The following is a 26,137-nucleotide window of genomic DNA, read 5'->3' on the forward strand; positions in this document are numbered from 1 at the left end:
CCATGCCGTTTAAGCTGACTGTGCACTGTGTGGGTCTATGTGGGAACTGTGTTGAGTGTTATGTACTCGTGTGTGTTCTGGTTGAACTCCTAAAAAAAAAGCAGGCCTCTGTATTGGGGGCAAAAAGGCCTTATCTTTGCGGGCTCTTTGACTCTCCATTGTGATGTCACAAGGGGGAAACCTTTGTTGAATTGTTGAAAGAATGCCTATATTGTGATGTGTACAGTGATGATTGTGTGTTTTTAGCATGGATGTGATACAGGTTAAGATGCCTTTAATGGTGGGCGATTGATTGCCTACGCTTAAGGTACCTTACCTTTGTTGTATGCGTATTTTGGGATGACAGGCCTTGCTATCAACCATTTGTTCATTCCATGATGTGAAACCGTTTAAGATTTTGACTTTAAAATGGTTCAAGTATGACAAATGACAAAATTACGTTTCGACCACTGTTTCAATTCTGTTGGCGTGGAGTTAAAGATGTATTGCGGTTATAGGAGAACAGAGAAATATCAACAAAACAAACATTTTATAAACTTTGTGTTGGTTGGCAACTGCATGACCAAGTGGGGTTTCATATTGGACACAATCAGCCCTTATTAGAATTATAATATGAACCAGCTCACTCAAATAATAAATAAAAGTAGTGAATGGCATACGCTACTTTTATTGAATATTAGAGTGAGTATATATATATACATATATATATATATAAACAGTCATTTGAGCTTATAACAATTTGTCACCAGATATGATAAAACATCATCATAAACTTCACAGGCCCACAAAAGAAACTGTCAAATGGGACCTGCTCATAACCCTGCGTTCACAATGTACAGCAATACCACTAAATAAGACTAATGAAGTTGTCATGTACTTATTAATTATAGATGATGGTTGTTCTCGTTGATTCGTTTGGAAGCCATGATTTATATAGGAGCACATTTTTTATATATATATATATATATTTATATATATATATATATATATATATATATTACATGTTTCATGCAGTCAGCAAACTATGATGTATTTCAAAGATACATACAGTTCTTTCAATCGGATTAAACTAGCAGGTGCTTCGACTTTGCACCATTGTAGATTCCATCTAGACCGGGGTAGTCGCCTCGGTCTAGATGGAATCCAAATGTTCCTGTTAACCGAGAAACGGATGGGTGACCTATTACAGCCCTCATAGACAATCCCTATTTAAAAATGACAACGTGACGGCCAAACGCGTGATTTGCCGGAAAAAAGACCCAGAAATGAAAATGTTCTCGAGCCCTAGGTTACTGAACGTGACGGTTACTAATGAAGTTTCCATTCCAGCTATATGTTAAAGCAGAGCAGCAGGCTTTTGTGTTTTTAGAGCATTCTTTCTCTTCGATTACGTCCTCCAGCACAACACCAGTACCCAGATCCAGCGAGAGACCCGTCCGCTCTTCCATCCGCTTGTGTCTCATTCGACCTCCAGCTCAGATTTGCGTACACAAAGCGCGTAACCAATCGCTGAGTCCTCATGAAGCCCTCTCCGAAGTCTCGGCCAATCACCGCGACGATGGTATTTACATACAGGGAGCGTAAACCAATCACAAGTCGCTACAGGGTACGCTTGTGACCGCTCCGGCCTATAGCGGGGCGAGTTTCACAGTTTAGGGGAGTGCATATCATTTACATATTATCGAAGGTGCTTAGATATTGATCCTGTATTTCGAGGTAGTTCAAACTGAGCCATTGGATCTCCGGTTTTACCTTCTCATTCTTCTGCGAGGAACGTTGTCCACTAACAAAAATGCCTAAAAGAAGGGTAAGTAGCATTTTGGTGTTAATTCTCAAGTAGCGCAGTTTAAATGTAGTTTATTCGCTAGGATTTGACCAAATAGCGGTGCGCGATACTGTGACGACGATGAGCAGGTGAGGTGATGCCAAAGTTTCGAAATCGACGTTTACAAACGGCAAGGTGCAAACATCTACCGATGACAAATTCCTTTAACATTGATTTCCCCCCCACCACCTCACATATCTTATCCTGCCTCATGTGGAGCCTACTGTAAGATTAATGTATACTTTTCAATGGCCGATTTGGTCGTCGTTTTTTTTTATTTTTTATATCTCCTCCTCTTCCCTCCACCGTGCGCACGGGAACCGACAAACACGACCGGGTCTCGCCGAATAAGAGCAGCTTGTGAATTGCGCACCGATACCAAGCAACCTATGATTATGATAAATGAACAGTGCTTAAGACGTTCCCATTGCAAGAATGTGTAATCCAACACCAAACGCAAACGCCACCTCTTTTCCTATTCCGTCTGTGATGATGATGACAAATGGAAGGCAGCAAACCGCCACACACACACACACACACACACACACACACACACACACACACACACACACACACACACACACACACACACACACACCGAGCCGATGGAGCGAATCCATATCCAAAAAAAGCAAAGAAAGAAGGGATAATAGACAATGCAGCTGTGAAAGGGGGTCCGCAGCGCTATCTAAACAGCCTTTGCGCGCCGTAGTGTAGTGCTTTGTGTCCATATGTATGCTCGGCAACTGGCCTCTCTAGCATCTGAAATTGCAATTGTTTGCAGCCGTGCCTAGAGTCGTGCTTTTGAGGACAGAGAGGGGAGGAGTGGGATTTGGGGCGGAGGTCGTTGCCATGCAAATGATGCGCACGGGAACCTGCAGGCTAAACTGATTTTTTTTTTTCCTTATTTCTTCTTGTGTGTGGACAATCCTGGCTCCTAGCTCCGATTAAGTATTCTTAAGCAAATCACCTGCTTGCTCCAAGAAGATTTGAGCTAATAACATACTGAGGGACTGACATACACAAACACACACCACACAAATGTGCGCGCACACACACACACACACACACACACACACACACACACACACACACACACACACACACATATACTTATCTATAATTTGTGTTGAAGTTATGTTGTGCAACTGCTACAGCATATTTAAAAACATATTTACTTTTTACAAATAACATATAATGGGTTGATTTTGTAATTACACAAGACCAGTTTGTAACATGATATTTGTTGGCCAACATTTGCAAAGGCCCAAGGCTCAATTTCACTCTTTTTTAAATAATCACACAAATAAAAAAGTCAGGCAACATTCAGATGCATGTAAAGGTATACACGTACACACACACACACACACACACACACACACACACACACACACACACACACACACACACACACACACACACACACACTATTGCCCCATGCAACATTTTTTAATCCGTCCCATACGTGGCAGTTATATATTTGTATAAATATGTTGATGTGATATTGATGTGTCTCTTCAGTCGGATACTCCTGAGGAGAAGGAGTCCTCCAAAGTCACAAAGCAAGAGGTAAGTGGTTCACACTTTGGAGCCCCAGGGTGTGCGGCTGCTGTGTGTGTTTTTGAAGTGTTTTGATGTGTTTTCTTCTGCAAAAAGTGTGTTTGTGTGGGAATACGTCGTGTCTCCAATGTGTGTGTGTGTGACAATAAGCGCACACACTGCTAAGTCGAATCAAGTGAGGAGGACACTCCATCTCCGACTATGAGGCAGAAACACAAGCGCATATATGATCCTGAAAATGGACCCTAAAGGTACATCTGATATCTCTCTCTGCCTGTCTCTCTCCCTCCCTCTGTCACTCTTCTGTCTCTCTCCCTCCTCCTTGCTCATCCCTTGTTGCGGTAGCCCACCAGAAGGTCAGAGAGACTGTCAGTGGTGAGTTGGATTCTCCTGCTCTGTCTTCACCCCTCTCTCTTTCTCTTTCCTCCCATCCGCGTACCTCTCTTCGCCCTGTGACGCCCCTTGGACTCAGTCTTTTGGGGGACATTTGAATCCCTGCTCTCGGGTCAATGTGACAACCCGGAGTTAAAAAAACCTGAGTGAATCGGGTCGCTCACGTTAAAAACGTTCTCCGAGGGGTGTGTCCGAGGGCCATATGCATGTCTTTTCTGGGTTGTCTCTGTCCCTTATATTTGTGTTGGTCTGTCATAGCAGAGCTGCACACTTATTAATGTGTACACTCCCACATCGTCCAATGCCAACATCCTTCACAATTGTGTGTAATCCATGTTTCAGTGCAACGCTTTGGTTTAGAAGTTGAACTGAACATGAATACATGAACAGAGGGGTGTTATGGACACCCCTCAATCATCAGGATAATTCCTGATGATTCACAAATCAATATTTATTTGAATCATTTTCTTATGTAAACGGTTGTACCACTGTCACAGGAAATCAGTGACTCAATTTCTGGTGTGTTATTAATTAGTTGTTGCGCAGCTCTGCTTGCTGGGTAATGTCATGTCTTGTTCGTCTCCTTCTGTTTGGGTCTTTTGTCTGTTTGGTCTTCTGTCTGTTTATCACTGTCGATTGGTGCATGCTGGAAGAATGTTTGAATGTATACCTGTGTCAAATCTATGCACATACTGTGAAGATTTTATTTAGTCCTTTCTGGTCTAACTATTCATGTTGTATTACTGTAAGTAGCACTCGAAGTGCAAGAAGAAACAATAGTAGTAATGTTACAGCTAACAATAGCAGTATACAGAAACAACAAAGAAAATAAAAGGCAGTCAATAAGAAATCATTTGATGCCAGTTTTAAGCTAAATAAACAGTGCCATTGTCATTTCTGTCATTGCAGAAATCTCTTAACCACACAATAGTATGACACACACAAACGCACACACACACACATACATACATAAACACACAGAGAAAAGGAATTATCACATAATTGATCAATGGTCCATAGCGACAGAACATTGACCTCGGGCCAATGGGGTCAACAGCTTTTTTTGAGAAGCTGTATTTTAAAATCATTATTGAGAGATAATGAGAGGAGATCCACTTAAATGACAAGGCTGGCATAATTATATTCAAATTACTGATCACAGCATCGATATAACAGGCAATAGTGACAATGTTCACAGTCTCTACCTGCTTCATATTTAACAGTAGGGTTGGACAGTAGGTCGTACTTCTGTTGTGTGGAAACACATGAAGTCACATAGTTTTTAATTTGCTTTGGTCAGCGGAATCAATCTGGTAATTGATTCTGCTGACCAATCAACCACATTATATAGGGAGAAAGACACACATACCTCACAGATATTTAACATGTAGATTAGGGTAAAATACAGGCCAAGTGTTCCCCTGAAGGAGCATTCACTTTGGTAATCATGAACAAAACAAAACAAAAACTACAAAAACGTAACTAGATATATATTCATTAACTAATAACAAAAAAGTTTTTTTCAAAGAGTAAAAACGGTATTGTGTGTTTACAAAATCAACAATATTGTATCAAAATTATAAATAAAATGTCTTTAGTTTTTCGTCTTTGTCTATGTATAACATTTATAATGGTATGCCTTTAGGCATACCATTATGAATGTACTATTACTATTAATTATTACTAATATTTTGGCTGGACTTTAAATCTACCAATATTTTAGCTGTGTCAGTTTAAGTCAAACCTTTTGTTGAGTCGCTCCAAAAATATTTTTGTGATCTTTACAATCTCGCCCCTGACAAATACCCCACATTACAAAAAAATAACACTTGATACTAATAAAAACCAAAATACTATTCAAATCCAGCATTTTAAAAAACTAAGCTAAACTAGCTGTGAAACGGCTCTGAAAAAAACAAATTTAACAGAAGTTGAAAACAAAGTAGAAAATTAATGAAACATGAAGGACAATATTTACCTTAGCATCGACTAGAAGGACAAAGTTGCATAATATTATGACAGTAACCAGGTATGCTTCACCTGCAGAAACCTGTTGCACCCAGGCCTGAAGTGAAGCCAAAGAAGGCAGAGAAGGCCGTCGTCAAGGTAACGCATAGAAACTCTACAAGGTTTTATGAATCAACATGCATTTCAAGTTTTGCCTTAAAACTATGAATGTACATTGTAATGGTAAACCCATGTGAAACACAGACTTACATGTACGCACACATGGACACATACACACACACACACACACGTAAATAGCAGACATCAATTTCAAAGCAACTGTAATACTGTTTTTGGACAGGTGAGAAGGCTTTGCACTTTATCTGTAATCAAAACAAGTTTCAACTCAGACTATATTTGTTTCCACCTGTAATCTACATCCCCCCCCCCCCCCCCCCCACCACACACACACACACACACACACCCTGTCTCTGTACAGAAGCCTAACCCTAACCCTGTTGAAGAGAAACCAGTGGTGAAGGCAAAGAAAGCAGCAGCTAAGGGCAAAACCGATGCTGGAGTTGCCCAGAACGGACAGGCCAAGAATGAGGTAGGAGATGGATTTCATGGATTGAATAGAACCTGTGAGTTGTGAGGTGAGATGCATGTATATCTTTTTTAATTGGATAAATTGTTCAAATGCTGCAAACCTCTTACACGGCTGGAGTCCGCCCATACCCGTTTCTCAGTGACTTCATTCTAACCTTCAGATCAAAATCAGTGTTCCTGTCATCCATTCAATGATCTCTCTCACTCTTATCTGCTTTCTTTCTCATCTCTTTGCCCACATGCAATGTATGTGCATGTGCACACACACACTCACACGCACACACACACACACACACACACACACACACACACACACACACACACACACACACAGATCTATGTGTGTCGTCCCAGTGTCAGTGTGACTTTCACCAGAACCAGGGCTTCCTCCATGATGTCAGTGAGGGGTCAGAGCGAGACTGTCCGGGTCCAGGGTACGGCGCGGCGTGTGTGCGCGTGTGTGCTAATCCACTTAATGTGTGTGTGCTTCCACACTAACTCATTAGGGTCTACTGCTGACTCTTAACCAAATACTAATTGAGAAAAGGTTTGTGTGGTGTGCATCTACGGCGCTGTTTGCTTTCATGCTTGAGAGAGTTATAGTTCAGAGACAAATAATAGCAGGTGTTGATATATTTTTGGCATATATTATATTATATTATTATATTTTATTTGGCATTTAATGTTGTTGACATATAATAGGCCAACCAGATGGCTAGGAACAGCTTTTAGACTTATACCTAAAATTCATAAACAACAGAAATAAACTGGAGAAACAGCGAAGCACTTTGTAACACACAGAGAGCTTTTTAGATCATTGGAAATGGATGTTGAGCAACCATTATTTGAGCAATCATCATCTGTTTCATCTATTGTGTGCTCAGGCTCAATCCACATGATTGGGAGAAATCAAGGATTTCCAGCTTTGTTTGAATATTTCTTAACCCAAGACCAGGAAGTCTTGTTGGTACTACGGTGTTTACAAGCAAACATGACCTCTGCATGCCACAGCATGTCAGGGTCGCCCTGAAGACTTTTGATTGGTTTTGTAAGGCAGGTTTTTTAAACAGTCTAATTGTTCCCACACAGTTTTAGCAACGATCCACCTTGGTGATGTCCTCAGTGACACATTTAAAGACCAACTTAAGATTTCATGACTTTCCTGACTCTGTTTCTCAATTGGAAGACACTTCTTGTCATATTTTGTCATATTTCCTTGCCAAGACAGTACAGGACTACTTTGCAAAAGATGGAGTACCTATCTTTTAAATCAATTGATCAACTCCAAATTAGAAGAACATTGTTCACAGATTGTTTTCAGGTTTGGCTACGGCTGCGTGTGACGTGACCCCAGTGTGGGCTGATGAGCCGTGTTCCTGTGGCAGATTATCCTCGTGTGGGATCTAATTCATGTTCTGTGTTCCAGGAAACCGAAGAAGCCGAGAGCGTTACTGAAGAGAAGGTGTAAATGAAAGGGAGGGATTGTCCTACCTAGATGATCACTCTGGTTTTTACTCAATGGCAGCAAAACATCTCTTCTTCTTTTTTTTACCGAGGATTTTGTAAGATGATTTTTTTCTAGACTCGTTTTAGTAAAAAATGGAAAACCAGCAATTCCGATTCCCTGTCTACACCTGGTACACACTCCTTCGTTCAGGTTTTTCCGTTTTTTTTTCTTTGCCCCCGGAAGCCCCGATTTCTGTCAAGCAGCATTTTTCCGGGAATCTCCATGGAAGAATGCCATCTTTTGATTGAACCGCTTGCATGAGACTTTGGGTATACCCAAAGGGAAATTCCTCTGTATGTCTACCTACCTTGAATCAAACCATTCTCTCCTTTTGTACCAAGAGGGGAGCTATACAACCATGCAGGCTCACGCATCCCAATCTTTCTATAGACGGCAACTGACATTGTTGGCTATGCTAGCTAGCTAGGTGGAACACTTACTCTTTTGCAAAGTAATTATAATTGGGTATATAATATTTAAAGAATCGTTGCAGCATTTGCATTGGTCATAATTATAGTCTAATATTTATACACATATTGCTGTTTTACAGAGGAATTTTCTTAAGGGACTTTTTGAACAAGACTAATGTCTTCTAAATTAATGTTGTTGTTTTTTTTAGTTAACTCAAATTTTGTTTCACACTGGTATAAAAAAACAGTTTTGAGATTAAACAAAATAAACCTTTACACCTGCACCATTTGAAACTTTGTAATCCTAACAACAATAGTAATATTGTATGCTTTTTGGGCAATTATTTTGAAAATGTGGATTCCTGTCCTGATCATCTGTATGCCTAATTTGTTCTTTATTTTTATTTTGAGAAAAGTTCCATTCGTCATAGAGAAGAGTGATAAAGCAATAATGAGTGGTGCTTCTGTTTAGGAAGTCAGATTTGCCATTGGACCTTATGGTCTCTTAAGTTTTCATCCTGTTGAAAAAGATATTTTGAAATAAAATAAAAAGTTGATGTCAATGTGCATTCACATTATTCTGTATATGAATGCATTATGCTTGTGGATGTTTATTTATCGATTGATGAATGGTGCCATAAGGTTAATAGTTAAAATCTAAATCTATGAGAAAATGGCTGGTTTTCTTGTTCATATTTCCTAAATTGAGATTATAGCTTTTCTTTTGATTCCATAGCGGAGGGCTGTGTGTCAGTGTGAGCAGAATGTATGTGCATTAAGACCATGTCATGGTGTTGGAGGTTCATTTAAAAGTTTTCATGTTTTTCGTGACTTTTCAAGCTCACACAAAGCAATGCTCTTTTTCAGTGTGTGTGTGTGTGTGTGTGTGTGTGTGTGTGTGTGTGTGTGTGTGTGTGTGTATGGAGGCCTTTGGGGGAGAGGTGCAGTGTTAAATAGAATTGCTGTGTCAGGAAATGAAAGGTCAGCAACTGCCAGTTAGGCGGGTCTACGCTGTCAATCAAATGCATTGGCCAATGAGGGAGGGGCAATTATTTTTTTTAAGGGAGTACCAGTCAATTTATCTTTGCATGTTGATTAAGGTTTTGAAAGACTACAAGGATCATGGAACCGTTGAAGGCATCCAATGTTGTGGAACAATGGGAAAGAATACAGTGGAAATACATGGTGTTTGCGCTTTTAAATGTTTTTGAATTTTATGTTAATTATATTAATAATCAAAGTCAATGTAAATATATGCTGGGGCCAATGGCACCTGGAAAGACACATTTTAAAATTGCAACATTGTCAATAGTATAAAAACCTGAGATACTATTTAATTTGAAAACACTTTTGAGGAAGAAAAGGACTAATTAGACTGTTGTTTAATTGTCAAAAAGGTCTATTTGGCCACAATGCCCTACTTGATCGAATGTCAGGTATGAAGTTGTGCATACACGTTAATCACATACCATTAACTTATGAACCATAACTTAAACATTATTCAGGCTTCTATACAATTACTAGACTAATAACGAGGAAAAATGTATATTCTTATGATTCATTTTTCAAAGACAGATGTTTATCAATAGCCCTATAGTTATACATCGCACAGCATTTGTTTTCTGGCGGCCATAGACGTGGCTATTTTTAAGTCTAGTCAATAACGTTCCTGCCTGGCTAGCAGCAGGTACTCTGTGAGCGCTCATTATTCTTAGGGCCCTTGGAGGAGCCCATAAGGTATAACTACATTAAGGTTGCCACCGCCATGAGCTACTCGCACTGCCCACACTCAGCCACGAGCCTTTGCTGTACACACTGGCGTGTACGACCTACGCGTACATTGCTCTATGTTGCTAAAGCTTAAAGAGATTCCTTTCTAATGTTTTAGCGACGCAGCAACCTTCTCCCATCAACCAATCAACGTTTTACACACATAAACATGGTCCCCATCGATTGTATATTGAAATGTGACATACAGGCAGACAGTGATTGGTTGGTTTCTATTACACCACCTCTCTCTGGCCGCCCGTTTCACCTTTCACCTTTGGGCCCTGTGTTGGGAAAGTAGACAAGGTTGCCTCCTTGTGGTAAAGAACACCAGCAACAGTGTGGCGACAGGAGGGTTCGTTGGAGCGGTGAAAACATCAAATAGTGATGGTGTTTGGATGTTCAGCCTAGCTCTATGGCCATGGAATTCAATAAATGCATTTATATGTATTTGATATGCTTACATATGCATAGGGGATACAAGTAGTAATTCATAGCACTGTAGTTCTACGGGTATAGCCATTTGAACAACTTATTACACATTTCATTCATTCAAACTCATGTTGAAAGGCATCCTTCTGGATTCATTTAATTTTCAAAGACAGGATATAATGTATTAGGAATGCCAGGATAACAAACAAGCAAACTCTATAGGATCCACCATAATAGTTGGCCTGTTGAGCTATATCTGTGAATACACATCTGTCCAATCCTGTTGGGACATTGAGTTTGTACAAATGTTTGGTTGTTTTTGTTATTTTTAATAATCAATCAAATACATCCTTTCATGAACACAAAAGCCAAGGGATTATTTAGAAGAGCAGGTCTGACTGCAGCTGGTTGACCCACATCCTAAGGTAAACTGATGAAGATGCATGATGCAGGGAGGTCAAAGAACGCTACTGTTTTGTCTGGGGTTGTATGCAGGTATCAATGCCCACTTATGGCGTGAATAGTTTACACAAAATTCGATTTTATCTTCTTTACAGTGTCGGCCTATTCCTTGCTGTGTTATTCTCGCACTGTTCAACTCCAAAAATAATCCTGAATTGACAACATACTGCGTTTGGAAACAAAATGCTTAATCAAGGGCAGGCGATTTAAGACAGCTATATCACTGCCTGTGTTCATTCATGAGGGTCAAACATTATTACATGGGACCATGTTGACATATTTCGATTTTTATATTCACACACATAATGTTGTAATCTAAGTTTAAAGATGAAACACTGTCTTAGTTTAAGGGACTCTAGTCTGGGAGTGGTGACTTTGGTTGGTAGGCCTAAAGTTGTTTATCGTTATTCTCATGTACACAGTTTAGCATCAGTAATTAAAATTATAACTGCGACCAAAATGTTTGGTGCAGCCAGGGCCTGGGAAGTTTCTGCTATTTAGATTCAGACATTTAGTTCCTGCCTTTGTTCCAAGTCAAATAAAATCTACCTAAAAATAAAATCTAACACCATCTAAAAGGTTCCCTCAACAAAGCAGTTAGTTTGCAAATGAGGAAGGCCCACAGTGTGGAGATAATGAGAGGAGAGAATTACATTTGCTTATAACGTTTTTGTTACAATGAAGAGATTGAAAGGGGCGAAGGTAAACAGAGTATACAAAATCTTGGAATTAAATATGACAAGACATTTTAAGGTAACGGGTAAACAAATAGGCAGTTAATCTTAATTATGTCTGAACCATTTGCAGCCGGAATGCACAAGTTCCAAAAGCATACATATAATTCAGGATCTATTTAATTCTTATGCTTTTAAATTGGGTCACTGAAATAGAATCTTGATCTTGGTCTCAAAATACCACTCAATTTGAATCCCTGTAACTCACGAGGTTTTTATTCATTAAACTGCATTCCCCTTCTCCAACCCTTCCCCCATTTTACTGCTAGGCAGTATTTGGAGGAGAAATGGACGACCCACCAAACGAGTGGGTGTGTTGGACATCTTGCTACATGCCGACGACAGAATAATAACCGAGAGAAAGGAAAATAAAGAACGCATGCACACAAATACAGGATTTGCGATCAAACGCTTTGCTTGCAATGCTTCCAAAGCAGCGCAGCCACGTTCCGAGAGGTTACGTCGAGTGTGTTAAATGCAAATAAGGTGCCCGATTGCACCCGTTTGTAATTGTTTATCGTATAGATACAAGTAAAGCAAACAATAGTAATCGTTATTAATGGACACTTCGCTACAATCAAGAAATATGCCACATTTTCTCTACCCTTGAAGGTTGCCATTTCTACCTCCCCTCTTGTGTTTGTGTGTGTGTGCATGTGTGTGTATGTGTGTGTGTGTGTGTGTGTGTGTGTGTGTGTGTGTGTGTGTGTGTGTGTGTGTGTGTGCGTAAAACACACCACTTCGTATTCCTGCGCAGATGGCTTGCGCTGTTTCGTTGAGGGGGAGGGGAGTGGGGTAAAATAGAAACGGCATTACTTGATAGCAGGCTTGAGCGTGTCGATAATTTACCCCAAGAAAGACCACATTCTCCCATAGCTCGACGATTCGGCCCGTATGGATGGGCTACATTATGTCTCCGTAGAGCAATAGAGTCCGTACTATTTGTCATCGGGGCGGAAGAATACACGCGTAGCCGGAACTGCTTCTGAGCGCTTGGCCGTGAGCGGAGCTGAATGGAGGAAGCCTCTTCCTGGTGGATAAACAGTGACAGCTACAGGGCAGCCACCTAGACCCACTACATTGGCTGGCGCTGCTCTGCCAGCTCCCCGAAACAACACCAAAATGGATTCAGATAGTAAATACATCGCGCATTTGACTTCTGGTGAGTAGGGAGAAGGTGAAATGGGCCATCGGGATGGTTTAATGTCCCCTCATATGCTCGGTGTCCTCCTCTAACGCAGCTTCTGTCCTCTCCCCCCCAAACCAGAACTGTACTTCCTAATAGCCCGATTTCTAGAAGCTGGACCGTGTCAAAACGCAGCCGAGGTTTGTGTTTATGTGTTTTGGTATAATTTAGAACATGTCCGAAATTGTACTGGTCACCTCATTTGGTATTATTTCCCCTTTTTCAGACCCTGATAAGGGAGGTGGAGGAGAACGAGGTAAGCAGTCAGCACTACGAGGGAGATGCGTCTCTCCGCACCGTCCTTTCTAACGTGATTTGTATTCAGATATACCATTTAATGTTTTTAAACACTACTTGGCACAGTCATGCACTGAACCACACGGTCGTGCCTATTTTTCCACCCCAGCTGCTCCCCAAAAGGCTGGACTGGACAGGACAGGAACACCCTGGGACATACGAAAATTTGGTAAGCGAGTCTCTATAACAGAGAAAAAGTTTGTAGAGAGCAAAATAAAAATTGAATTTCCCGCAATTTTTAAATCAGGTGAAACACACTCAAAAGCAACCTTGTAGCGGTGGCAGGGCTGGCGCCCAGATCGGGTGCCATTGACCACCGACGACACGGCACCCTGACTCTCGTGGTCCCCCCTTCTCTGGGAGTTTGGGGACATGCATGGTCCAAAAGACTTTAATAGTTGTTGGAAAATGTGTGTGTGAAATGTTGGTACGTCATGAGTGTTGTGGTGTAGGAGCGCGACGATCCGGAGGAGGGACTCCATGCGCCACAGCTCGGGCGAGATGGAGGCGCTCTTGTCCTGCAATAGCTGGGATGTGTGAACGAGGGTAGAAAACACACGAGGGGGGAATTAAACACGAGTTTAGTTGGGTTTTTTAAACTGTACGTCAATAAAAGGGATTGTGCAGGGGGATGCAAGTGGGTTTAGGATCGCGGTTGTAGCTCTTGGAGCTTGTGTGTGAATGGAGGGAAGAGGGAGAGTGTGTGTGTGTTCACGTTACGGCAAGAGAAGTGAAATCGCTTTATGTGGACATGCGAGGTAATATAGAAGTTATACCTTGTACTTGTTTTATTAATTTGCGGGATAATTGTCCTATCAGCAAATAGTGTTCGTGCCAGGATTGCTTTTTCGCATGTGGGCGTGTAAGGAATTGATCGTGGTAGGGTTAAATATGTACGCAATGGTAATCGACTCGAATAGTGTGCATGGTGCTTTCTTGTGTTTTTGAAAGTTTATATTTTGGCTATTTAACGAAATGAAAGTGACCTATGCCCTATGTAATAAATTTAAAAATCCTATGTTTTTCGGGTCTCCTTTGACATCGCCATACACAGATCCCTTATCTCGTCCTATCATGAACTGGGGAGTGATGTTGTGGATGTTAATCTATAGGTTAAGAGATGATTGAGAATGTGTGGCTGTGTGTGTGTTTTTTATCTTCCTGCTCCCCCCCCCCCCCCCCCCCCCCCCCACACACTCTCTCTCTCTGCCCCCCTCCGGAGCGAGGCTCGTGATGACGCGCCGTGCTGTGGCTGTCTGTGGTGGATACTGCCTCTCTCTCGGTCGCTTGTCTATTAAAATGCGACGTGATCTTAATTATGAGACAAAAGGAGTGGTTGTGTTTGGAAGCGTTTGACGGCGTGCTGTTGTGGCGTTTGTCAGCGGTGGATGGTGTCGTGATAGATGAAGGGGAGGCGATGTTTTTTTGGGTGGACTGTTATTGGGGCAACGAACGGTGTCATGACACCCGACGTAAAATAGATATAGCAATTAACGCCGTTAACAATATTAGATTATTGTGATAATTAATCTTAATTAATTCGATGTTATATATTTTTTTATCTTGTGTATTTTTTAAGATACCCAAGGAACTCGGTATCATTTAGTAGCCTATTGCTGCAATATATTTCGAGCAACATATATCTAAACGAGACAATAAGACTAGGTTCACGGTCGTTTTAATGATTTAATCATGGGTGCATTTTCACATGAAAACGTTAATTGGGTAGCCTAGACACAACCACCAATCTATTTTCGTTAGTGGCATGACATTCAATTACACCCCACGTAGTTCCTTATTAGCTCGTTATTATGTTAGTATTATTTCTATGAGCAATGCATGAGGACAACATGGCTAAATCAAATAAAAATGAAATAGCTATGAGGAGGAGGAGGAGCAGGGAGTTGCAGGAGTGTTTCAGTGTCTGGGGATTGAAATGTTTCAGCAATGTTAGCTTTTTGATCGTTTCCACATTTTCTTGGTGCATGTGTTTCGGACTGCTGGAGCCTCGTGCGCCCGAGCAAGTGGGTGTGTGCCTTTAAGCAGTGCACGCTCGTTCACTGCAAGCATGGCTTTAACAAATGCATTTTCCTCAGCCAGGCGAGCCCGCTAGGAGGCAATTAAGGGGTCACTAATTGTGCGTGTGTAGTCGTGTAGTGTGTGAATGTAGCAGTGGGGATTTCTAGGTGTGTCAGTTTTAAATGAGTGGGAAGGGGTATGTTAAACATTACAGTACCCATGAAGCAAATGGGACAATAGAATCGTGGCATTATTACAAACAATCATTCCTCGACATCTGTTTTATGTGGATTGACTTTCATGATTTAGATATTTGGCCGTTCTTGTTTTTCCAATAGTGGATTGTTGTGTAATGTGTTTATCTCGATCCTTCAAGCACTTCATGTATGTAGATATATTTTTCTAAAATAGAAAAAAATCACACGAAAGCATAAACAATGACAGTTAAATTAGATATGCTTATAAGGCCAACAATGATACATTGTGTGCATAATTCAAAACGTTGGACCTAAAGGTCCTCGTTTTTGAAAGGAGCACAGGGAAGAAGGAATAGATATTTGAGAGGCTAGTTGTATGATTCTGTAATAACGAACCACTAACACGCACATTATCTGAAGTGCAGCAGTGTTGTCTGGCTCCTGCTGAGATGTTAAGATGTTGCTTAACACACTATTATCAGAGGTATACATGCTCTATATAAACAATAATTATCATTCCCTTCAGCTTGGCTATAAAAAAAACTGTTAACAGAAAAACTGACTATCATTGCAACCATTTCGCACATTTTGCCGTAAAAAAAGAGAGAAATTGTTAGAGAAAATGCTACTATTATTTTTTCTAATGGGATCATTTTTTTCAGATAAGCTCAGAGCGACATGGGTATGCGTTGCACGGCGTGGATCTCTGAGAGCGTTTTTTTTTAAATCAATAACTTTTAATGGGGAGTGGGACCGCGGTCGGCTGCGGAGCGCAACATCTCTGGAGCGGGGGGACGAGGGGGTGTGTTCCAAGGGCACACGCACCGCATCGAAAGCACTCCCGCAGAGTCTGCTGCTGAGTGTAACAACTGTGTGTGTGTGTGTGTGTGTGTGCGTGTGCGTGTGGTTGTGTGTGTGTGGATGCGTGGATGTGTTTGTGTGTTTCTGTTTGTGTTGATGCATGTGTGTGTGTGTGTGTGTGTGTGTGTGCGCGCGTGTGTGTGTGTGGTTGTGTGTGTGTGTGTGGATGCGTGGATGTGTTTGTGTGTTTCTGTTTGTGTTGATGCATGTGTGTGTGTGTGTGTGTGTGTGTGTGTGTGTGTGTGTGTGTGTGTGTGTGTGTGTGTGTACACAGGTGAAGGTACACAGGCATGTGGGCCCGGACCACTTGCTCCAGGTGTGCTCCAGGGTGTGTCCCCTGCTGGAGGGAGAGGTGCCCGCTAGCGTGCCCGGGCTCCACAGCCTGCTGGGGGCCGGCAGGCAGAACCTCCTCCGCACCAGCAAGAGTGAGCGCCGCCATGCTGTTTATTTATACATACAGTATATTTAGAGGGATTCACGCATGCATGCGCACATGAGCAAACACTCACACACACACACGGATACCTACAGTCACAGCTACACACTCGCAGGAAGACAAACGTACCCAATGGCGCAAAAAACACGCACGCAAACACAAAGGTTCAGAAAATTGCATACATGGATAGGCACACACACACACACACACACACACACACACACACACACACACACACACACACACACACACACACACACACACACACACACATTCAGACACATCCCTGTCTAAATGGTTAATAATAAAACACACAACCACACACACACACTCATCCACAAGTGCACATGAACGTAAGCTGACTCGTTCCAAATATATTCCTCCATACACACTGGAACACGGGCAGAAAATGGACGGTGAAATTCCCCCTCTGGCGTTTTGCTTGCTACAGTACACACACACACACACACACACACACACACACACACACACACACACACACACACACACACACACACACACACACACACACACACACACACAGCGCAGATAATGTGAGTGCTTACCCTTGCATTCGCTGCACAGAACATTCAACCAAGTGATGCCAAGTTCCACACGGCATCCATTTGTGGGTTTATGTTAAATTATGTGTGTGTGGGGGGGGTTTGTGTTTCCCCTGCAGGCTGCAAGCATGTGGTGTGGAAGGGATCAGCGCTGGCGGCACTACACTGCGGACGCCCCCCAGAGCCGCCCATCATCTACGGGAGCCCACCTAACATCGGTATTAACACACGCCCTCGTGTTATAGTCACGGACATTAAAGCCCTTACTTCCGGGCGCTTATTTGAGGGACTTATGTTAGAAATGCCGTGCCCATTATTACTGCGTGAAGTGTGCATTGAAAATATATTTTCTCCGTCCACATTGCCTGCCTGTGTATGAGACGGTGGTGAGGGGTCGTTTAGGACCAACCGTTGAATCTCGCGGGGCGAATTGATCTCGCTTATCAATCACAGATGTGTGATCGCAGCCCTTCTCAGTGGCAGAGAAAACGTAGGAGGGAGGGAGCGTTTCTGGGGTCGTTAGGTCATGCTCTCTTTGGCTGGCCCTCTATACGACTCGAGTCGTATCTACAGCAGCTTTGAGGGTCAATGAGGGATGAAAAATAGCTGTGTACACTAGAGACGAGGTGTAGCATAGGTAGGGCAGGCAAACGCATGTCTTTGGAGGAGGCTCATGTCAGCCGTAAGCCGAAAGGCACTGGGTGTGATGCCCTATCTGTGCAATGTGTCAGTAGTCACCCTTATGTAAGAGGCCTTGCCTCCGACCGCTTCCTAATGGCATGTCCATACGTTCCCTGTAAGTAAGCGTTGGACATAGTAAATAGGAATGTCTGTGTTACCGCAGGGACACAGCGTGAACAGGGGTAATGTTGTAGTATCCCGCTGGTTCGTGCTGTGGCAAGCCAGGCTGTTAATCCGGGATTTGGATACTTTTTCTATTTATTTGATAGATTAGCCACAGCAGGTTTGATGTTTGCACAAGTCATCATGAAGTCGGCCACATATAGCGCATGAAGCCCGTGGATCGGCTTGCAAAAGAACGACGGCGTTCTATCCTGGCTGGGTGATTCCTCTTTATGTTCATGCCTGTTATGTTTATGCCTCTGCCTCTCTGCTTATGTAGGACAACAGTACTATAGACGTTGCTGGAGGCAGTGCTGTACTCAGTACTTTGGAATGGGATCGGAAAGTACTCACGTGTGTTCTCAACAGTATGCATATGTTTTTATGTTTTTATTTCTTTACGACGACTAGTGGAGACGGGTCATGGGCGCCGGCTGAACGGCTCGTACCGCTTACGGCATCTGCTGCCCACGGCGGTCTACCAGCACATGAAGATGCACAAGAGGATCCTGGGACACCTCTCCTCCGTCTACTGCGTCACGTTCGACCGCACCGGCCGCCGCATCTTCACGGTAAAGGCTGGGAGGACTTATCTGATTTCCCCAAACGCTGTGTCTGCGGGCGGCACATGGGGCAGGGGAGTTTGCGTGTAGAGGTGAAGGTCGTAGCGTAGGTGGAGAAGGCGATTGGGTGAGGATGGAGGAGAACTGGGATCTCTGGGTCAGCCCGATCACAGAGGCATATTGGACGTCACTCATTCTGCTAGGTTGACTGGGGATATTGGTGATTATGTGTGTGTGAGGCTTGGTGTGTGTGTGTGTGCTGATTGCGGGAAGTGTACTGCTTCTGATGCTATGGGTATTGTGTTCAGAAAATGTGTTGCTTCGTGTTTGTGTTACAGAGAACACATGCTGTAGTTTAATTCATTAGCTTGTGTATTTAGTGCGTTTGTCAGGGCCGTTGAGTTTTCATTCAGCGTGAATTAAACTCAGCCACAATTGGCAATGTTCATGCATGATTTTTATTCTCCAAAGGTTTATAAACTCCTTATGGGTCATTTAATGAGTCCCTTAATACAGTATTCCTTCTGCTTTTGAATGCATTTGTGTGTATCGCTTATTGCGGACAAATCTCTTGATTTGTAAAGATTCATATTTTGAACCTGAAAACCAGCTGTCCAGACACCAAAGGTACCAACAGCCTCACAAGCTAGGAGGTAGTTCAACCAGCGCCTTAGAGCTGTCTGTGTGTTTTGATTTTATCAGGGCTTATTCATCCAGATAGAAGTGTTGCCCTCAGACTGCCTCAGCCTGTGTCAGGCCTTCACGTTGTGTTGGCAGCTGTTGATGTTTACCAAATGTTTAATGACGATGCTATTGCTATTCAAGGTTTTGTATACAACATGATAAGCCCAGTCACTTGAGACAGCCCCCTACATCAGGGCTTTTTGTCTGATGCTACTCAATGCTGTGCTGGGAATGTTTGAGGTCACAGCGCGAGCTCCAGCATCTCATTACTTTCCGATAAACATTTTTTAATGAGACACATTTGATTGGGTAACAAATATCATTTTGTTCCTGATTATTTGTCACAGATAATCGACACAACATGTTATGGTACAGTAATGCAAGAAATTAAATAGCCACATTAACCTCTGCTGGTTTCCCTTCTATGGTTCTATGTAGTAGTCGCGTCTATCTAGTAGCTAAGTCTATGTAGTAACAAAGTCTATGTAGCCAGTCAGTTTACTATTGAGTCATTTCCGACGTCATTTCAGAACTACTTGCAGTGAATTTAGAGGAATAGCCACCTCTAGCAGGGGAAATTCCTCCTACGGGTGAAAACACGAGATGTAAGAAGTCATGACAGTTTCAGAAAAAAGTTTTTAGAAAAAAAAGACATATTGGGCTCAATAGGAACAGGTCGGAGTGGCGTTGTCAGAAGCTCTCAAAACCAGTGACGACCTATATATGCGTTTTTACGTGTATCGGTATTGGCCATTTTTTCTTTTCTTTTTTTTTCGCCATGATTTACTGACAGTTCAATAAACAGTTCATTTTTTTTTTATTGAGATATTGTAACATTTGTTATCATCATTGTGTCATTTTTTGATTTTAATTGAGGAAGGCTTAGCCTGGAAATCCAGACCCACATCTAAAAAACTGTATGGTCTGGCAACGAGTAATGGAAATGGCCCAACTCGAGCCGCACCAAGCATGCATTTGAAAATATCAGAAGAATACAAGGGGTGACGTAAGCAGACCAGTGGAGCTAACCAATAGATAAGACTCTTGCCGTATCCGGTCGGTAAAACAGCAACGCTTTTGGCCCGCCTATATTGATACATCACGAGTATACACAAGTATATTGCTCGTTCCCAGAGTTACTCGCTGAGCAAATTCAAATTGTGCTCTCGCGAGAACTCTGGATTTCCAGGGTATTATCGGCTCCAAATATCGGCTCAAGAAAATCGGTGTCGGCATATCAGTTATTGGCTAAGGCTGATGAAAAAATATCGGTATCGGCCCTAAAAAAAATCCATATCGGTCGATCCCTACTCAAAACCCAGTCATACTGCTTGAACTAGAGTTCAGCCAATAGAAAACAACCACTCTGGAAAAGCATTTTTACCCAGAAGTAGCTTTTTTTACAGAAGATTTCCCCCATTTAAGAACTTTACACATTTGAGTCAAAATAATCATAGAAATGTTCACAAAAACCTCATGAGACCAAAGCAGAAGCGTTTTCAACTGAAAATGGGATTTGGCTGTTTCCTTCCCTTTGAAGGAAGTAGGTATGGGGTTAGGGCATCTTCCTCAAAGATGCCTCAGACTTTGTGGTTGCGGGATTGAACCCTGAACCTTTGGTGACTGCACTACCCTGACCGCCGTTGAGTACGTTGTGCTGTTGGATGTACACACATAGCTCCTTCTTTATGAATGAGGAGCGGTTGTTCTTTAAGACCTTATCTGGCTGGTTGTCAATGTAAACAGTGGAAACAAAATGCTAAATGTCAACAAAGAAGTTCTTCTGGTTTAAGCAGAAGAGCCCTCCTCTTGTTGGGTGCTAAATTCTCCTAGCCACCAAGTTGTGATGCTGGCGTTCCCTGTACGGTCCAACACTTAGCAGCCCCCAGTAATAATGGTGGCTTAATGTTTTTGCATCATATGCGTGTTTGGGTTTCTTCAGTCCAACAGAGCTGGCTGCTGTTCACCATTTTCAGCTTGCGCTCCTTAAAACCTCTAAAATAGTCTGTTGTGGAGGGGGATGAGGAGTGGGGGCTTTATATCAACCTGATCTCTCGTCTCCCTGTGCTTTCTATCTCTTGTTTTCTCTCTCTCTACGTCGCACAGCACTATCTCTATTTTGGATGACATACTTTTTTCTCTCTTCCCTCCCTGTGAGTATCTCTCTGTCTCTGTATCTCTGTCTCTTTCTTTCTTTCTCTCTGTCTCTGTCTCCTTCTCTGTCTATCTCTCTGTCTCTGTCTCCTTCTCTGTCTGTCTCTTTCTCTGTCTCTGTCTGTCTCTATCTCTGCCTCTGTCTCAATCTCTACCTCTCTCTCTCTCTCTCTCTCTCTGTCTCTGTCTCTGTCTCTGTCTCTGTCTCTGTCTCTCTGTCTTCACTCTCTCTGTCCCTGTCTTTCCTTCTCCCTCTGCCCCCCCCCACCACATACACCTCAATCTCTCCCTCTATCATTCTCTCCCCGTCTGTCCCTGTCTCCTTTATGCTATCATTTCTTTTTCATCATAACTGGAGAAACTGTTTCCTCTGAGACGCTGGCTGAGCGCCAGAATTAAAATTCATCCTGCTTCGACTTGCTTTCTCGCCATCTCCTCCTCCTTCTTCTCCTCCTCTTCCCCCACCTCCCAGTGGTACCATCCACCTCCCTCTCCTTCTCTCCCCCCCCCTCCCTTTCATGACTTATATTTATATATTTCATTTTATTTTTGGTTCATTGCATTAGGATTCTTTGTTGGTCTTCGCTGCAGTGTTTTCGTCTGGGCTGAGTGACTAAACTGTGAAGAGAAGCGCGTTTATGCTGATGACGGCACCTCATCATTTTACAGGAAACTGGTTCTCTAAGAGGCGTTGCTGGAGTCATCTTGGATCTGATGCATTGTTCTTTCTCCAGATCCTGTTCCAGCTTATGTCTGTTATTGATTACTTGATCTGTTAGAAGTGTTCAGTAGCTGTTGCCCAGTGATTATGGGAGATCAATCAGCATGTCTGTATGGCTTGGTTGGGAACATAAATTGATGCATACATTTGATGGCCAAACTGAGTTATTGATATTTCATGATAAGTCATCCTTCTCTTTGGATGTCAGGGCTGCTGTTTGATGGACGTATTTGAGTTAACAACCTGAATAGTTTTCCTAATATAAAATTAACATAACAAAGGTTCTGTCTCTAAATTGAACCGTAAAACTTTAAATGTTTGCTGCTACTATTACTGTTTTGACTGAGACTTCGAGACTTCGACTAGCCAGTGCACTTCTACCTTTCTGGGTTAGGGTTAATTAATTCCCCTCAGACAATAAACAGGTTGGGTTCTCTAATTGCGCGGTAAACCACCAGCCGTCCAGTGGATATTACCCTGGCTAGCTCAAACCTAATAACTTCTACTTGTGGTGCACTCACTTAGCGTTTTCCTTAATACACACAAAAACAATATTAGTGCTTTTATCTTCACGTTTTTAGCAATACACTTCCCTCACTTATCCAAACATAAAGAACAATAAAATGCGTAACATCATTTATAAAATAGCCATGCAGTAGTAGGAATGATAAACAGTTTGTTTGGAATGGCGTGATACCTGAAATTTTCAGATTATATTTTCTTTTACAACTGGAAACAAAGTGTGTCAGTTATGTATGCCTCTCCTATGCATTGCGATAGTATTTTGTAAGTGATTTTGGGGTAATTATGCAGATCGGTCTGCGTACTCCAGTGTGAATGGCGGCCAATGTCAAACAAGGACAGCGCTAAATCCTTAAAGTCCTTAATTCCAACAGTCCTCTCTAAGAGTCTTGTAAGATTGGTGAACAGGAAAAACACTTCTGCACATTTACTTTCGTCCACAATTCCGTGTGGGAAATAATAGAAAAGATATCTGAACAACAATAAGAAAAATTTGTGCCTGGTTTAGATTTTTCCCTGCTGCAAACCTCAAATAACGGACATGACCTTATAAGGACCTGTGTTCTGTGGCTGACCAACTCTGGCTCCCTCATTCTAATCCTCTTTTCCATTTTCCCACGAGTCCTGCTTTTAAATCTCAAATTTGCACACAGTTGTTTCGGGTAAAGTAAACTGGCAGAAAGTGTGGATGTGTTTAAAAACATCTTTGCTAAAGCTTTCACCGTATTTCAAAAACCTACAGCCCCAGTATACACAAGAAAGAATCTTTATTCTCAAACTACTATTGACATGAAGTATGTATATTACTCTTGAAACGTCGTGTTTTCTCTGAGTTTATTTAGTGTTTACGTCTTGTCTTGTCTTGTCTCTCAAGAATTCAACTTTTGCAGTTGCATTGGCAAAAAGCAATTTGGCGCTTCAGATTCCAAAACGCCATCGGTGTCAAACCCACACAGCAAGAGAGCGTAATTCAGTCTCAAATCGTTGTTTGTTATTTACTTTTTTTTTCCTCACGAACGTATGCGAAACCTGGCCCTGGGTCATGTCCATCCTGAATCACATGATCTACGGATATGGATCATAATGTCATCCTCCTCCTCCTCCTCTTCCTCCTCCTCCTCCTCCTCTTCCTCCACCGTCCTTCTTTCAAGGACCACAATGGAAATGAGCCTTCGGGCTTTATTGTGCCATCCCTGACTATTTATGTATTTTAACGTATGAGACAGAGTGCTGTTCATATTGTAGCGGGCCTGTGGGTGTGGGGTTTCCACGCCACCAAGTCGAATAGACAATAGCGACACAACACACAAAGCAGGATCAACTTAGGATGGTTTATTCACCTAGTAAACACAACCAGGGTGGGAAAAGGGTCATCCACCTCCTTTATGATCCAGTCCTCTTTGTATCTTGCTAGCCCTAGCTCTGGCTTGTGGTAGGATGCTGTCCCTTTTAGCTGCAAGCGCTCCAGCTTAATGGCCTTCAGGCCTGCCTCGTTAACTGGAGGAAGTCCATGTATGGCCTGGGGGGTGGAGCCAGCAGGTTGCCAGACCTACCACTCCCCTCACTCCTCCCTGGCGTCTGCCACAATATTTTATATCAAAATGGTCAAGTAAAATCAATCAATCAATCAATCAATCACTGCCTCTTCCCCAGGGCTCTGACGACTGCCTGGTGAAGATCTGGGGGACGGACGACGGCCGGCTGCTGGCCACGCTGCGGGGCCACGCGGCTGAGATCTCGGACATGGCAGTCAGCTACGAGAACACAATGCTGGCCGCCGGCTCCTGCGACAAGACCATCCGGGTGTGGTGCCTGCAGACCTGCGCCCCGCTGGCCGTGCTGGAGGGCCACGCCGCCTCCATCACCTCCCTGCAGGTGGGTTTGGATGTGTTGGTGTGTTTGTGTGTGTGTGTGTGTGTGTTTATTAACCATTTAGATAGGGATTTATGTGTGTGTTTGCGTGTGTGTGTGTGTGTTTATCAACCATTTAGACAGGGATGTATGTGTGTGTGTGTTTATCAACCTTTTAGACAGGGATGTGGGTGGGTGTGTGTTTATCAACCTTTTATACAGGGATGTGTATGTGTGTGTATGTTTATCAACCTTTTAGACAGGGGTGTGTGTGTGTGTTTATCAACCTTTTAGACAGGGATGTATGTGTGTGTGTGTGTGTTATTCAACCATTTAGACAGGGATGTATGTGTGTGTGTGTGTGGGTGTGTGTGTTGTGTACCAGTGCTTGGGTCCACTGAGTGTATGCACATGTGTTTATGTACTCGGTTCTGCACGTGTATGAAGAACTATGCAGAAAATGCATAACCTTGACTCCGACTAAGTTAATGTAATATGGTTTCACTTAATGCCGAACTTTGCATTTTTCAATGTGGCTGAGAATCTTGTGTCTCCAAATGGGTATTTTGGTTATTGTCATGTTCTTTTTTTACCCAGTCATCATCTCCCTGTGTCGTTTATTGATTGGCTGCCACACTAACATCCTCTTCTCTAATTGGCTGCCACGCTAACATCCTCTTCTCTAATTGGCTGCGTTGCAGTTCTCTCCTCTCTGTAGCGGCTCCAAGCGCTACCTGTCCTCTACTGGAGCGGATGGCACCATCTGCTTCTGGCAGTGGGATGCACGCACACTCAAGTTCTGGTGAGTACACACACACACACACGGGCACACAGGCACACACACGCACGCACACACACAGGCACACAAAGCCATATACAGTACATACTTGTTTGCAATTAACCATTTTGTCACATTTAGTTCACACCACGTTGATGTTGGGAATACAAAACTGCACTCAAAATACAATCTGACTGATTTTCAATTCAAACTCGTGTGTGTGTGTGTGTGTGTACGTGTGTGTGTTTAGTCACAGACCCAGTAAGTTCACAGAGCGTTCCAGACCTGGCGTGCAAATGATCTGCTCCTCCTTCAGTGCAGGTAAACACAACCTACTTTTAGTCTATGCATACATGTGCATGTGTGTGAAGCATATATGTGACTAAAGTCTATTGAGGGTATACTGTACATCTATAAATGTAAATATGCAGGCCTGTGACTGATCTTTAGCCAAGTGCGCAGTGAAGAATCTTTCCCTGAAGGATTTGTGTTCTAGTATCGAGTCTAGTATTAGGTAGCAATACAGGCTGAGTGCGAAGGAAAGAAGGGCAATGAGTAACTTGTTTTAAAAGGTAACACGGAGAACGACTAATTTAAGTGAAACATTTATTTAGCAAGCCATTTCCGAAACAGGAGTTTTCTGCACGTATTATATCAAGCTGACGAAGTACCTCAATTATCTACAGCTAGAGCTGTGCCATAGGAACAAGGCCCCTTAGGGGAGAAAGGATGAGGCAATAAATTGTTATTGAAATGTGATGAATGTTTTCTTTTTTACATCTATTATATTCTGGGTTGATTGCATGTGCTCTATGT

At 42.6% G+C, this 26,137-nt stretch overlaps 2 protein-coding genes across 2 annotated transcripts in view; both read left to right on the plus strand.

Moving 5' to 3' along the window:
- The first annotated feature begins 1,670 nt into the window (after positions 1 to 1,670).
- Positions 1,671 to 8,814, plus strand: hmgn3 (high mobility group nucleosomal binding domain 3). Its single transcript, XM_079753491.1, has 6 exons — positions 1,671 to 1,807; positions 3,347 to 3,394; positions 3,731 to 3,760; positions 5,825 to 5,884; positions 6,225 to 6,335; positions 7,761 to 8,814. The coding sequence occupies exons 1-6, from the start codon at positions 1,793 to 1,795 to the stop codon at positions 7,800 to 7,802; spliced, it is 306 nt and encodes a 101-aa protein (XP_079609617.1). The 5' UTR covers positions 1,671 to 1,792; the 3' UTR covers positions 7,803 to 8,814.
- A 3,727-nt stretch (positions 8,815 to 12,541) lies between these two features.
- phip (PHIP subunit of CUL4-Ring ligase complex) overlaps positions 12,542 to 26,137 on the plus strand; it is a 45,279-nt gene continuing 31,683 nt past the window's right edge. Inside the window, 12 exon segments of the mRNA XM_079754235.1 lie at positions 12,542 to 12,713; positions 12,715 to 12,808; positions 12,914 to 12,972; positions 13,059 to 13,088; positions 13,239 to 13,298; positions 16,481 to 16,631; positions 17,325 to 17,423; positions 18,460 to 18,620; positions 24,346 to 24,567; positions 25,245 to 25,345; positions 25,572 to 25,642; positions 25,772 to 25,775. Of these exon segments, the coding sequence (XP_079610361.1) occupies positions 12,660 to 12,713; positions 12,715 to 12,808; positions 12,914 to 12,972; positions 13,059 to 13,088; positions 13,239 to 13,298; positions 16,481 to 16,631; positions 17,325 to 17,423; positions 18,460 to 18,620; positions 24,346 to 24,567; positions 25,245 to 25,345; positions 25,572 to 25,642; positions 25,772 to 25,775 (1,106 nt within the window). The 5' untranslated portion in view covers positions 12,542 to 12,659.

Source organism: Pollachius pollachius (genome assembly GCF_949987615.1).
Source record: "Pollachius pollachius genome assembly, chromosome: 16".
Classification (NCBI taxonomy): domain Eukaryota; kingdom Metazoa; phylum Chordata; class Actinopteri; order Gadiformes; family Gadidae; genus Pollachius; species Pollachius pollachius.

What these genes read in the sequence shown, in the direction of transcription:
- hmgn3 (XM_079753491.1), top strand. An exon ending in CCAAAGTCACAAAGCAAGAG is followed by an intron (nt 3,395 to 3,730) that starts GTAAGTGGTTCA and finishes TTGTTGCGGTAG; the next exon opens with CCCACCAGAAGGTCAGAGAG. An exon ending in CAGAGAAGGCCGTCGTCAAG is followed by an intron (nt 5,885 to 6,224) that starts GTAACGCATAGA and finishes GTCTCTGTACAG; the next exon opens with AAGCCTAACCCTAACCCTGT.